The sequence below is a fragment of the Austrofundulus limnaeus genome, unplaced genomic scaffold (genome assembly GCF_001266775.1).
Source record: "Austrofundulus limnaeus strain Quisiro unplaced genomic scaffold, Austrofundulus_limnaeus-1.0 Scaffold6, whole genome shotgun sequence".
Lineage (NCBI taxonomy): Eukaryota > Metazoa > Chordata > Actinopteri > Cyprinodontiformes > Rivulidae > Austrofundulus > Austrofundulus limnaeus.
In genome coordinates, this window is record NW_013952408.1 from 9812 (window position 1) to 24786 (window position 14975).

The 14975-nt window shown below is 37.7% G+C and overlaps 1 protein-coding gene across 1 annotated transcript in view; it reads right to left on the reverse strand.

Annotated features, from left to right (window-relative positions):
* Nucleotides 1-14975, reverse strand: part of LOC106532763 (pituitary adenylate cyclase-activating polypeptide type I receptor) — a 25926-nt gene that overhangs the window by 2710 nt on the left and 8241 nt on the right. The window contains exons 3-11 of the mRNA XM_014028901.1: nucleotides 14535-14642; nucleotides 11246-11346; nucleotides 10956-11053; nucleotides 10584-10716; nucleotides 9865-10018; nucleotides 5711-5771; nucleotides 5557-5626; nucleotides 3502-3596; nucleotides 1550-1679 (exon numbers count right to left, since the gene is read on the reverse strand). Of these exons, the coding sequence (XP_013884355.1) occupies nucleotides 1550-1679; nucleotides 3502-3596; nucleotides 5557-5626; nucleotides 5711-5771; nucleotides 9865-10018; nucleotides 10584-10716; nucleotides 10956-11053; nucleotides 11246-11346; nucleotides 14535-14642 (950 nt within the window). The remainder of the gene's footprint in view (nucleotides 1-1549; nucleotides 1680-3501; nucleotides 3597-5556; nucleotides 5627-5710; nucleotides 5772-9864; nucleotides 10019-10583; nucleotides 10717-10955; nucleotides 11054-11245; nucleotides 11347-14534; nucleotides 14643-14975) is intronic.

The following is a 14975-nucleotide window of genomic DNA, read 5'->3' on the forward strand; positions in this document are numbered from 1 at the left end:
GAATATAATATACAAGTTTCACTTTTTAAATGGAATTACTGAAATAAATCTACTTTTTCATGATGTTCTAATTTTATGGCCAGCACCATATATGTTTGTTTATTTGTTTATTTATTTAGAGACACAATTATTGAAAATGTGGTTGAATTAAACTACAGTATTTATAAGCTTATCCTATTCTGCTTTGTTGAATCTTTTTATGAATGCCTGCCATTGCTGAGACTAGCCCAATATTACACTGATAAAAATGTTCTTTTATTTCGATGGTTCGGTAAAAACCTGCCCTCCTGATTTGTTTGCAAACATGCACATCTGTAACGGCGACAAAAAGGTGTAACGCAATTTCAAAAACATGTCAAAAGACCAACCAGACAAGCCTGGAATCCGTTGGAACCGGTTCAGACGTCCCACAGTGGAAAATGTCATTTAGCACTTTTTCAGCACATTGGAGCAGGTGTGGCTCGGGACGCTTAGTGCAATCTACTCAAGATGACTTTGGCTCTGATTGGTTGAAAATAAGAGTGCTGCTCTGATTTGGGTTTCCACAGCTAATATTAGTCATTTGTGTGGCGCAGGGCAATTAGCAACAACTATGGTATAAACGAAATGGGAGCAGGTCATCTCACTGCAAACAAACTCGCTTTACGTCATCTCACTGCACAATATGTCAGGTCCAGAAGTTTATTTTTTAAGTGTTTTACACGTTTAACAGTAAAATGTTATAGTTTGACGAATGATTCATATTAACTGCTTTATTGTTATTAGAGTGAAGGTTTAGGGTTATACATTATCTTATATTATCCTATATAGACATATGTACCTATATAAATATGGCTAAAAATGGTAAACAGTGCACAGAGTTATCACCTTTTGGATCACAGTGCAATAAGTTAGTGTTAAAAGCAAATATAGAAAATAGCGTTTCATGAAGGAATGCCTATCATCTTGCATGCCAAATTTAAAACAAATATTTAGTGCACTCTGTTAGCACTCATGTGTTTGGGATGACCGTCAGCTACTAACATATCAAATTTTAGTGTAACTTTTCTTAAATTAACAGTAACAGCCTTTGAACTATTTTGAATCTGGTTGACTCTAAAATCAGTTTTAGAAGTAACTCAAGGCATTACTTTCAATATTTTTAATTGAATCGGCCCAATGTTTCATGAAATATTTTGCTGACAGGCAAACACGTGCACATGGGATTATGTTTTCCCATCTTCCCATCATCAAGTAAAATCACATTGCATCCCAGACTGCTTTTAGAAGCCTTTTTATTATTTTAGATACTTTCTGTCTCATTCATAGAGCCGTGCACAATACATTTTCATTGCATATTTGCTAAAAAAAATTATTTTTATTGTTAAATATGATAAAAAAGCATTTTTTTACTATATAAAAGTTCATTTTTAACAGTGGGGAAAGCAGGTAAACATTGAGGGAGAGCTTTCAGTGGAACCGATTTATCCACAACATTCAGACAATCTTTTCTGAGGACTGAGTCATTCCTTTTAGCGGTTTTCTATACTGGAAGTTATTGTTTGATTACCTGAAAGGATCCCAGACCCAGTTCGATGTAAAGTCTGGCTGCTACGCCCGTGTTCTCCGGCAGGAAGGCAAATACAGTGTAGTGCATCCCAAACAGTGGGATGAGGAACAGCGTGGACTTGGCCAGCCTCCTACAGAAAAAAGGAAAGTAATGCAAGGAAGGAGAATCGACATCCGTATAAATAATGATGTAACATCTGTTTCAAATCTGAAATGTTACAGTGAGTGCACTCAATCCAGCCCAGTTTCAGCTCTATTACGTGGAAAATTTGCACAACAGAGACAAAAAAAAAACCAACAAAGTAAATCATTCAGTTTTCATCAAGACTGAACTACTGGTGTCAAATTCTAGTGACCTTTCTAGCTGGCAGCTCTATCATTAGGCCAATCAGCAGGAGAGATGAAAAATGTCATCATAGAAAACCCAGACTGCATTGTGCACAAAACTCCAAATCACATCACTGATGTATGAAAATCATGTAAATGTTGCTTTTTTGTTTTGGAGCAAATTCCCACAAATCATGAAGCTTAGAAAGAGCTAATCAAGTGCTGTTTTAAAAGGAGACATATGCTTTTAAATCCTACTTTTTCTCATTTAAATCATTCATTTGGGGTTTATGCGATGTGGAACTGCAATGCTTTGGTCTGAGTTCTTCTTGTTGTAACTCCACAACTCTTTCACCCCTTTTCTGAGGTGTGTTTCAGATCAACTCGTTTTGATGCTGTCTCTTTAAAAAAAGAAAAAGATAATCTAAATTTACTTTGCTTTGATTTTATATCATTCCAATGAGAACCGTCTTGTTTTGAAAAGATCCAGTTTCTCAAAAATCAATAAGTGGCAGGTCTAACTGCTAACAGAAAAGTCTGAATGGTTTATTTGTTCTACTACAATTAGCTTACACTCACAGCCGTCTTAATCGTCCATTTTCCCAAATCAGACATGACGTCACTGTGGATTACCAGATTAAAAAAAGCCATCAGGGTTTTTCATGTCTGTAACAGGATTGTAATTTTCTTTAGCCACACTTGGAGTTGGTGTCGTCGCGTGTCTGCGCCACAGATCTGCCTGAATCAAAGTAAAGTTTCCTCGGCTGATGCTGAGCTTCTAAACGTGTGAAACATCCACAGACTCAGTGGAACCGCTGTCACACGGTGATGAAGGAAACATCTATTTCTGGAATCTGATTCTATTTATATTTGCTCTCGTTTGAAACTGATTCAGCTCAGTGCAAATCTGCAGCAGCAATAATTCATTCATGTGGAGCAAGAAACACACGGTTTCAGCAGCTGATGGAAACATCAGACTCAAGATTTGATGCAATTATTTTACAACCTTAATTTTTAGGTATATAATTGTCCTACTTTTTAGTTGTTGTTTTTTTTTAATTATTCTTTTACCTGAATGTTTGTACTCGGAACAATTTGAGTTCAATTTAGCATTTAGTAGTTTGCAACAATTTTCTTGTGTATTTTTAGTTGTTTATCTTGGCTGCTGGGCCTGTTTTTATTTATTTATTGCGTTCCGATCATCCCTAAATAATCTGATCATTTATATTCTTCATCTTTCATCATTTCCTTGAGGGAAATGTTTAAACCTTGCGGTGAACTTGAGCGAGTCACTGAGGGATCGTTTTGTGAGTTCAAGTCCCATACTAACTAACTGCAGCTCCTTTCTCCCCTCACTTCAAAGTCAGTTAATTTATTCACTGTTTGCTTATACCTGCTAAAAAAAACATCTCAACTCATGCAGGAAATAGGAAAGCATTTACACCCTGACACTTCCTCCAAAGATCTACCTGTCATTTTTAAACACGTTTTTTAAAAAGATGTGCAAAAGCTTTAGAAACCCTAGAAAATTTAGATTAAAATCTTCTTTGGTTCCTTATTTTTTTCTTTATTTTTTTCCTTTTTTATTTTGTTTTGTTTTATTTACTTTTTCTTTTGCTTACTTACATGAAATGTCCAGTGTCATTATTCCCAGCCATGGCTGAAGATTTAAGCTTCTGAACCAGAATCCGGATAACATTAACAAAGATCACTATGTTGATCTGGTGGATAAAAAACATCATCAGTCATCAGAATTTAAATCATTAAATCTAAATACAATAATCAAACAAAAAGTAAAGAACAACATATCTGTCTTTGGATTTAGTTTTAAAAATCAGTTCCATCAGAAAAAGTTTTTTTTTTTTTCATATATGAGCCATAAGCAGAAACTGAGATGGCTCCTCGAGCTGTTGTGATGTGTTCAACATCAAAGGTGAAACGTGGAAACCTCATTTTAGCAAAAGAAAAAAAGGACAACCACCTACTGTGTTTATTTGTCCTGCTATTATATCAGCTAATGTATCACTTCAAACTAAACGTATTTTCACTCAGCTTAAATTCTATGAAAACAAGAGTAAAACTAAAAAAGTATGGAAACTTTACATATTTATATTTTTTAAGATAGATTTCAAACTTGATTCGTCTTGCACAAAATTACACAGCAGAGCTTTCCAACTGATGGCCCACGGGCCACATCTGACCTGTGGGCAACTTCCGTCTGGCTCACAAATGAGCTCCCCTCAAAAAAAAAAAAACATTAAAATTTTTGAATTCACGGTTCAAGCCTGGTAAAAACCAGACGCTTGTCCTTCACTTTGCTTTGTACGAGGGTCTGGACTCGCAGTTATATAGAAGCAATTCTTGCTGGAGGCGTGGCCTCTGCTGAAGTGTCGCTGTGAAGGAGGCTAAGCTAAGAAGCTAACCAGAAATCGTGTGCGCTGTAAACAACCCTACTGAGAGGAGAAAAGTACCAAGCCGAACGAGGCAGCTGCAAATGAGAGCTGCTGCTTTGTCAGACAAATTTATTTTAATTTGGAAGCCTTATCAACACAGACTGCCGTATGCTAAACTAACCAGCAGACACTGCGCAGAAAATCGTCATTGTTCAAAACTCCGCTTTCTGTTTGCTGATTGGCCCAGGTAAAATAAACTACAAGCAGACACTGCACAGAAAACCAACGTTCTGTTCTCTGATTGGTTCGGCTAAAAATCTGCCAGCAAAATCCTTGTCTATGGGAGAAATACCAGATGGAGCAATGAAGGGAAACTAGAATTGAGCGGAGCTGTAAGGTAAGGGCCAGGCTAGGTTCAATGCAAGACAATAAGCAAATGTTAAAGGGAGAAAGTAGCGGTGCAACGATACAGAAAATCCACAATTCAGTTTGATACTTACGGTTTGATTTTTTTCAACACAAAAAGAGAAATGTCCATGCCCTTCTTAACTTGTAAAATATTGAAATTACTTATGAACATTTGTTTAACCTCAAAAGTACAGTTTTTAAATTAAACATTGCTGAAGCAGCAAGTTTCTCAGTGGATCTGCACTCAACATACAGCCCAGGGGGAGTAGTTGAACACAGATCCACTGATCCTTCAACACAGAGCATCTTCAGAAGACAAGTTGATAAAATAAATTTTAAAAATCTGTATTGTTTGATACAAGTATGTATTGAACCTAAAGCACTGTATTGAACAGTTTGATGCAGATGTGCATTGTTGCACTTCTAGTAAAAGATAATAATAATTATTTACATAATGTAGTGTTCCCTCTGTCATTATCAGGCAACCTTTGTAAAATGAGTAGAAAGCTCTATTATTAAACCAAAACTGAGCCAGTGTTATAAAACCATTATATTTTGTGTTGTGGACCAATGTAACTCCTACATGAGATGAAGTTGTTCCTTCATGTGTGCAAATTTTGTGCATGAAGCTTGTTGTGGACTAATTATTCTATATCACCTTGACACTGACCATTGTTCATATCTTTTGATGTCCTCCATCTTCCCGCGACAAAGCTATAAAAAGGGATATTTTAAAAAAAGCTTTGACAGGTGTGGTGCTACAGTGATGGCTTTCTCTGTCTGATACTATTGAATTTATTATAAAAAAAACTAACTTCAAATATGTGCGGGGAAAAGGCCAATTAAACAGCCAGCAACCGTTTCACAGCTCTCTTCTCACCAGCAGTGATGCTGTTATCGGTCCTTTAATGATCCACCAAATACCAACATTGTCGGTGTCGTCCCAGCAGCTGCAGCCAAAGACGAAAAGATTCTGTTAAGTGCGACACAAGCAGCATGCAACAAGGAAGTGCTAGTAATAAAATACATCATACCTTCTGTTGTCAAAGAAATATCTGGTCAGAACCCAAAGGATGAGAACTGCTGACGGCAGGCCTATAATGGGGGGGGGGGGATCAATTATGCATGCTTGATCTGTTACAGGCAAAGCAATCATCTGAACCCAAATAATCTGTTTTTTATGTAAAGGATTGTTGGGGTTTATAACGTTGTGTTCGTGCTGCGCTTTAGATTTATCTGTGTCTTATTTGCATCCCTGTGCCAAAGGGGGAAAAGTAGACAAAAAGACGAACAAATAAATGCAGAAAATGAAGCTGTTTTTTTAAATAGATCATTAGAGACCAACAAACAAATCCTCCCTGAGTTGATGCCAGTTAGAAATCATTGACAAATAAAACTAATATAGCCAGCAAAGGTGCTGCTCATTGGGTATTTTTTATAAAAGTTTTTTAAGCCACTTCAGAAAGCAGAACTGAATATTAGTTTCTTATTTTCTTCATCATCAGTGACTTTTTTGATGAACTGATCCTAACTGGTTACACTGCAAAACACTACACTGGCATATTGGTGTCCAACCTCATCCTATGCCTGAAGGTTGTGCTGTTGTTATAATGTTTACTGTACATTGCCTATATATTATCTACATTGTATATGTTTATTACCTCCACCAAGGAGGTTATGCTTTCAGTCGTGTATTTCTGTCTGTGGACAAAATTACTCAACAACTCATGGATGGATTTTCATGAATTTTTTTTACCACAGGTGGGTGTTGGCCAAAGGAACACACCTTTAATTTTTTATGATGATCCGGTGCTGCTTATTTGGGTATTTTTGAAAAAATAAGCTTGGAGTGAAAGAGAAAATGAAGAACTAGAATATTTGTTTTGTGTCATTTTGAGGAGGCCTAAATGCTTGTTTAAAAAAAATAAAGTGTGCAAAAGGACAAGGAAATTATCAAGTTGAATATTCCAAAATAAGAGTTGTTTATTTTATTCTCAGTCAGAAACACTTCTTGCTTCTTACTGCATCAAAAGACGTCATAAAACATGAGTCTATATTCTCACAACGAGGTCCAATCCTGGTCCTCGAGGACCACTATCCTGCATGTTTTCGAGGTTTCTCTGCTCCCACACTCCTGATGAATGGATGATTAACAGGCGTCTGCAGAACACAAGGAGGTAATTCAATCACAGAATCAGGTGTGTTGGAGGGAAACAAGTGCAGGACCAGGATTATTGGACCCCCTCATATAGAACAATAAATCTGATTCATGGCAGACGACTCACAATCTGGTTAGAGCTTATTTATTGTTTCTACAACCTGCTTGCACAGGGACAGCTTTCTTTAACACAACAGTCCTAAAAAGAGACAAGTATGTACTTTTTGAAGTAACTGCAAAAATAATAAGCCAAATACTTATTGCAGATTTTTCTTGTCATGCCTGTCATGCTCCTCTGCAGTGAGCAGGGCTTTATTTTCTTAATTGGCTCCACTGGCTGCATCTGTGAAGGTGTTATTATAAAACATGCTTGGTCAGTCAGATCATCACTTATAGCACTTTTTTTTCTTTTCTTAATTTTTTTAGCTTTTTCTTTTGTCTAAATGTTTAAAATTGCTTGGTTGTTTTCATAATCTCATATTTTTTCTACATTTTTGCATTAAGTATTGGATTTGTCGCAATATTCGTCATTTTAGTCTGACATAGTTGTAGAAATATTTGTTTTAAAGGGATCCATGATTAGTTGTAACATTAGACTTTATTTGATAAACATTTATTTTAACTGTAAAATAAGGACTGTAAAAATACTGTAGGCTGTTTAGTTTTTATAATTTTTAAACTAAAAGTTTAAAAATCTATTACACGGACAGGGCCATTTTATTTACATGCAAAGCATTCTGGGTAAATGATGACGTGGATAGGTCATCCGTGCGAGGCTGCTAGCGAGCTATATCCACCCTGAAGGTTAATCTTGGACAATATCTGACGATTGGCTCTTTTAAATGAAACCAGAGAGCGTTGACAGAGAGGAGAAGGTAGAAATGACTCAGCCTGTAACTGAAAATATAGATGGAGGACAACAGAGCTGCTTCATGGAAGAAGAACCTCATCTTAGCCTGTTAGCTTTAGCCCCGATGCTATCACCATATATATGTATTAGCTCAGCGCTACACATTCTCCTCTCATCACTGAGGTCCTCCATCCACATGACAGAGAGGGGAACACAAAAATGACTCAGCTGCAACTGAAAATATGGGTGGAGAACCTCAGTTTAGCGCCGAGCTAATACATATAAGGCAATACAGAATTGGTGCTAGCACAAAGGCTAACAACAGGCTAAGCTGAGGTTCTTCTTCCATGAAGCAGCTCTGTTGTCCTCCATCCATATTTTCAGTTACAGGCTGAGTCATTTCTACCTTCTCCTCTCTGTCAACGCTCTCTGGTTTCATTTAAAAGAGTCGATCATCAGATATTGTCCAAGATTAACCTTCAGGGTGGCTATAGCTCGCTCACACCGAAGACCTATCCACGTCATCATTTACCCAGAATTCTTTGCGTGTAAATAAAATGGTTCCGTTCGTGTTAAAATATATTTTTAAAAATTTACAAAACTAAACAGCGTACAGTATTTGTACAGTCTTTATTTTACAGTTAAAATAAATGTTTATCAAATAAAGTTTAATGTTACAACTAATCGTGGATCCATTTAAGAAGAAAAAAGAAGTCGCAGCAAATTTGCACATTGAGTATTTCTTAAAGTCACCATTTTGGCTACAAATTTCATTTCCAACATGAACTGACAGACAAAAGCACTTCCTTTCCTCCTCCTCCTCCTCCTGTCACGGCAGCTGAGTAGAAGTTATAAACTCAGTCCTTCCTGTTGCAGTCGCCGGCGTGCTTGTGTAGTCCTTTTGCACGGTGCAGTATTTCCAACTGTTGCACTAAAGCTGCTTACCGACCCACCTGAGTTTGAAGCATTGTGTCAATCTGAATGCATGGAAGCCAGCCATTCCTGATTTAGAGCCTAGCTTGTATATCCCTGAGGGTCTGATCAGAAAGACGGGGAATAAATTCAGCATCCTTCCTGCTGCCACACTTCATCACATCTCACAAGAGGTTCCAGCTAACTCCTTGTTAAAACAGATCCCCACCACAGAGTTTGAAAGCAGCACTTGCTGTGCATCACATTGACTAGTTCATTCTTACGCTACATGACTCAAGTAGAATACGCTCAGGTTAACCTCCAAAGACTTTACCCATTGTCGTTTCTGATGCTGTAAAGTTTATCTTATTTATTTTAAAGCCAAAGTTTAAAAAAATACTTGTTTTCTATCCACACAACATCTGAGCAGATTTTTCAGTATTTCTCCTCCTCAGCCCAGCACTAATCTGAGCTGGTGGCTGTCTGCTCAGCTCAGTGTGTCTGCTCTGTAGCCTGTCGGTAGCAGAACAAACGAGGCGAATGGGAGCTGTAGAGTTGTGGTAACACCGTTGAGAATAACGGCTTGAGTAGTAAACTATACAGAGCAGAAATACAGTACAATGGCAAAAGGGAGGCCATGAAAACTAGTTGACTGAGAAAAACACAAAGAGGAAAAGCACTTGCAACATCTGCACACACACGTGTTTAAACAAGGAAGAGAAAGGGAAATAAGAGAATGTGTTGCTAAGGCTGAGGCTGTGCCATCTTGTGATCCTCTTCTTATCCAGATTTTGAGAGAAATTTATTGTCTGGAAATAGACTCAGACAGCGGCCACTAACACCAGAACTTAAAGCCAGAAAAGAATTTCAGCAGTTTTACTGTGTTTATGTTACAGATGTAAGGTATCCGAAGAAAAAAGTAAGAATTCCAACTTTGATCTTAGAAGCAGAGTTTTTTTTTCAGATAATTCCAACTTTTATCTCAGAATTCTAAAAGAAAGTCAGAATTTTGGCTATTTTTCTAATTCTGAGGAGGAAGAAGCCTCAGTCGTCTTCCGCATGTGTGTAATGCATTTAAGAATCAATAAAGATCAATAAAAGACCTCTCATCTTGCTGCCTTACATGCCAAAGTTTTAAACCAAGATCATGCACAATCTTGTTGTTCGGTGTATTAATTAGAGATAACTCTCAGATTATATCACACCCAAGTTTATCTCAATGCTAAATGTCAGTTTTGTGGAAATGCATTCCTAATAGACTCACTCACCCCATCCAATCAAAATGTACCACCAGAAGTATTTCCTCTGCGAGACAAAAGTGAGGGCCAGCAGGGTCTGCAGGTACATGCCCTCCACCAGTAACCAGAAGTAATTGGCCAAGATGCTGAACTGGAAGAAAGCCACAGCTGACTTACATGCAACCTAAAGAGGAAAAAGTGGCAGAACGTTTCAGTTAATCTGTCCTTCATTGGTACAAAGGAGTGAATAATCAGTATCTTCAGAAAACTACCTCTAAGGTTTAGTTTTGGTTGTTTTTTTTTAAGATAGCTGTAGTTGTTGATACTCAAACACCAAATAATGGAATGGTGAGAGATGTCCTGCAAAAGCTTGGCTAAATTTACTGTGGCTTAGGGTTAGTCGTTGGGATTAGGGTTAGCTAAAATTAGGGCAAAAACCAAGAACGATGCTTTCTCAAAGATTTCCATACACACCCAAAACAGACAAATAAAATAGTTTAAATTGCTCACAAATAACTGAACTTAGTCACAAAAATAAATAAAAAGCTGTTATGTTTCTGTAGGGGAAAAAAACTCAAAATCAATGATACTAAACTTTTTTATATATTTTTCAACTTGTGTTAAAAGTACTTAGAAAAATGATTTTGTCCTCTGAGACCGATCACCAGTTTCTGTCTTCACAACTTTAATATTTCCTTCCTCTGTTATTGTTCCTAAGAGAGATAATTTAAGTAACTTGGCAGACTTACTGTGGACACAGAGCAGTGGTCCAGAGTTTCGTCTGCAAACAGCACCGTGTCTTTCACAAAGACAGCGCTGGCTCTCAGGACGAACGAGGAGAAAAGGTTGATGTGGATGTAGTTTCTGGTGCAGCGGAACTTCCTGTGGAAAAGAAAAGCTGTTTTATTGCAGTGTGCATGCAAATTAAACTTTATAGAGAAGTCAAACAACTGCATCACTTGGACAATTCATAGTCCTTTTCTTTAATTATCTGCAGGTCATTAATAAAGAGCAGGAAATATGTTATGTCAGTATAAAAAACAGGTACTTTCTTTGCATTTGGTCAAACAGCATTATAGTGTTTTACCCACCTGTGAGAGTGTGTGCTGTGGTGGTCTTACCTGAAGGCTGTAAACACCACGATGGCTGTGATGAGGGAGATGAGTGAGGTGGCGTACCCCACAGTGTAAACCTGTCTGAACGTGTAGAGGTAACTTGTCTGGAAACAGGGAGTTCCAAACAGACATATAAACAACAAAAACAATTATTTACAAATTCAGCATAGTCACATTTGTAATGTGATTTGTTTCATTTAAATCAGACGGCACTCTTCGCCTAATTGTCAACATTTATGCTCGGAACAAACAACCAATTGAATTCATTGGCACTGTTACATAAAACATGTGTGCACCTCAGATTCCGGCTCACTGTCATCACTGAAAAGACAGGCCTCCTCATAGGGGGGATACATTTCAGACCAGCCGTCAGCCGTGCAGTTTCTGTACACAAACCCTGACGTGAGAGCAGAGGAGGGGGAGGAAAGTCAGCAATGTCATCACTGAATCACTAAAAGTGTCAAATCTGGACTGAACCTTTGAAAACCTGTTTGTCTTTGCACACAGATTGTTCATTGTTTATAAGTCTTATCCAAATTTCATCGTCACAGAAATATATAATGTACCTTTTTATTTACAAAAAAATGTGTCAAGTTTTCTTCTTTTCTAACTTGGTTTTCAGGATAATGTGGCTCACTCTTCTATTAATTTTAGTTCATTTCAAATGTATAAAAAATAGCAAATAAGTAGATACCGCATGGTGGTAACATAATGACCCCTGCACGCACAAATGCACCAGAACTCAGTAGTCTTTATACCTAATAAATGTTAAGCTACTAGGTGCATCCCAAAATTGTAGTGGCTTGGGTGGGGGTCTTTTTTTTGGGGGGGTGGCATTGGTTGACCTGATGGATAGCCCCTCATCAGAGCTAAACAGCAAAAGAAAATCTGAAGCTCCTGTGTTTAATAGTTTTTGAGCAATAACCCTTTTTCTATGTCCAGACACCCCTTTCTCAGATAAATTGGAGGTCCGGGGGGCACTGATTGGTGGGCCTGATGGATAGAGCTTCATCAGAGCTAAACAACTAAAGAAATCTGAAGCTTCTATGTTGAACAGTTTCGGAGTTAAAAGCATTTTTGCATGTTCAGACACCCCCTCTTTGAAAGGAGCCCCCTCCTCAAATATGGGGTCTATCGTAAAACCGTTGGCTGGCACAGTGTAGGTCGGACTCATCTACATTCCTGCCAAATTTCATGTTGATTGGTGCAGCCGTTTTTGTGCCACGGTTGATCAAAATCACTGAAAAAAAAACGGAATGAAAACAATATGACTCCCGCTTACGCTTCACGTGCGGGGGTCATAACAATATAAGATAACAAAATTAAACATATTTAAATAGTAAAAACTTATTTATTCCTTCTTTTTTTCCAAAACATACTATAAATAATATATCTGTATGTCATTTTTCTAACATTTTGTTTACATAACGTGTTTTGGAGAAATTGTCTGATTTTAGTGACGGTTTTGTTACTAAAAATTTCTAAAGATCGGAGAGCAGGGACACTCCCACGGTTTGGAGTTTGTTGCTGAGGGAGACTTTTGTTTTTCCTCTCAAATTGTTTTGTGCATTTTAATACTTTTTGTTTGTCAACTGTATGTGTGTCGTCTGGTGAATCAATATTTCAGATTTGTTTTGAGTCAGAGAGTGGCTTTGATCCAAAAAGACAAAAGAACTTCGATTTATAACGAGCGGGAAATTCAAAATGCAGGAAATTGGATTTCAGAGGTAAATTATATTTCCTTACTTACAATATCGATGCTCTAAAGTACGCAGCAGTTGCTGTTTTCAAGGCATCGTTGTAAAGAACGTGTGAGCTATAAAGCTCTGCAAAAATACAGTCTACATCTGCAAAGAATCGAAGGTGTGCTGCAAAAAAATGGACTAAATGTTGCTTTCATTGATTGTTATTCTCACAGCTCAAACATTCTTTAAGTGTAAAAACTGTACATCACAAAGAAGACAAAACTTTAGTTTGTAATATTTACTTTTTTTCTGTCTAACCATGCTCTAGCTCAGGGAAAATCAATTCCGGTCCTCAAGGTCCGCAGCCCTGCGTGTTTTACTTTTTATCCCTTCTCTAACACATCTGACTCAGTCAGTGAATTACCTCTTCCTCCAAGTTCTGCAGAAGCCCGAAAATCATCCATTCATTCAAATCAGGTGTGTTGGAGAAGAGAAGCAAGTAAAATGTGCAGGGCTGCGGACCTCGAGGACCGGAACTGACTGTCTAGCTGATGCTTCTGACCAACCTAATGTTAGTTTTATGCTCATCAGAAACCCTGAATGTCTGAAGTTAATTGAGGCCATGGAGTTTGTTCAAAAGAAATCCTTTTGAAGAATTTAGAAACTGAAAAAAACAACTGAAACTATAAAAAAAAAACACAGAAAAAGATTGAAACTGAAAATCAATTTTGAAACAAAAAAAAAAGTTAGATTCTCTGGCTTCTTTAGTTTCAAAACTTTATTTTTTTCCCCAAACTGTTTCTTCCGATTTTTGTTTATTTATTTATTTATTTATTTATTTATTTATTTATTTATTTTTGGACCATACTTTATGGCCACATTTTAGCTCCACACAATTCTTATGCAGTAAACTGGTGTGAAGAAAGTTAGCATCCCTGTGCGCTCTGTGAACATGATGCCTTTGGACTGCTGCAGTGCCGTTTCTTGCTTTTAGACCAGTTTAGTCCATTAGTGCTGTCTGTCACAGAACATTTGATGCTTTCATGTTCGTTCAAGTCCACCGACGCCAGCTTAGCATCCATTTAGAGACAGAAGGCATCAGGGGAAGGTCGTCAGCTGGATCTGTCCCTGCAAAACTCTGGGACTGGTTATCAACGTGTGTGCTGCAGATTATAGCAAGCACGGGTGTTAGCTGGGGCTGCTTGAAGAAAGACAAAGGAAACAGCATAGCAGGAGGCCTCTTTCTTCTTTCTTTTTAGAGAAATAAGAAGCAGCAGGAGTCCAATATTGAGAACTAAATCGCATCTGCAATTCAATGTGATGCACAGGTTTTATCTCAAAGAGGAAAGAACATTGCTTTCCTGATGATCCTGACCTTAACTCACGTAATCATCATAGAATACTAACACAGCAGAGCAGATATGTTTTATAATATCTAGAAAACAGAAATTTCCAGGTTTGAGAAATAGGTTACTGCAGAAAGAAAATACTTTTTGCATAAGAATTTAGACCAAAAAAACTTGTATATTAAAGTGCAACTGTGCACAAACCTGTGTAAGCTCTGATTATGTAAAGATGTCATCTAAAAGTCTGAGAGAGTGTCAGATCACTCAACCCCAAAGACAAGTTTTCAACTTAACTTCTGCTGCCAGAAACATCCCAGGGCATGCCTATGTTCTCACCAACAAACAGCCATGAATAATTCAAGTGGTGATTCTCCTTCAGTGCCTTCGCTCTGCATTAGTGCTTTAATTATAAGATTTACAGATAATAAAACTTAGCAGCGCGAAGAAGGAAAACAGATTCCAAACCGTCTCCTCTGCATTTTATTGAGCGCGTCGATTCCATTATCGACTTTCGTTTGACTTGGATTGATGCGACGGCTGTCGAAGGAACCTACCCTGGTTGCTGGAAAAATGCTGGAAGACCTCGGAGCAGGATAAGTTCACCACTTGCCCGACTTCAGCCCTCAGCCAGCATCCAATCTCATCCCACTCTGTTTTACATCCTGAGAAGACAGAAAGATCAAGAGCTGCACAGCAAGCTGGGGTTAAAAGATATCAGCGCTCAAACACCCGAACCTGAGTGTCAGCACCATAAATATTCGAGATATTTTCATTTAAAAAAATGAAGGTTTGCACAGAATGGCATCTTGATCTGCAAGGTTTGTATCTCATCTTTTATTACATCTTCTCCCAGGGATCTTTTTCTCACAAAACCAACCACTTTTACCAGGTACTCTAATATAATGGGACTTATTAGAAAACAAAAGTAAAGCTTAAGTGTGGTTTTACACACACACACACACACACACACACACACACACACACACACACACACA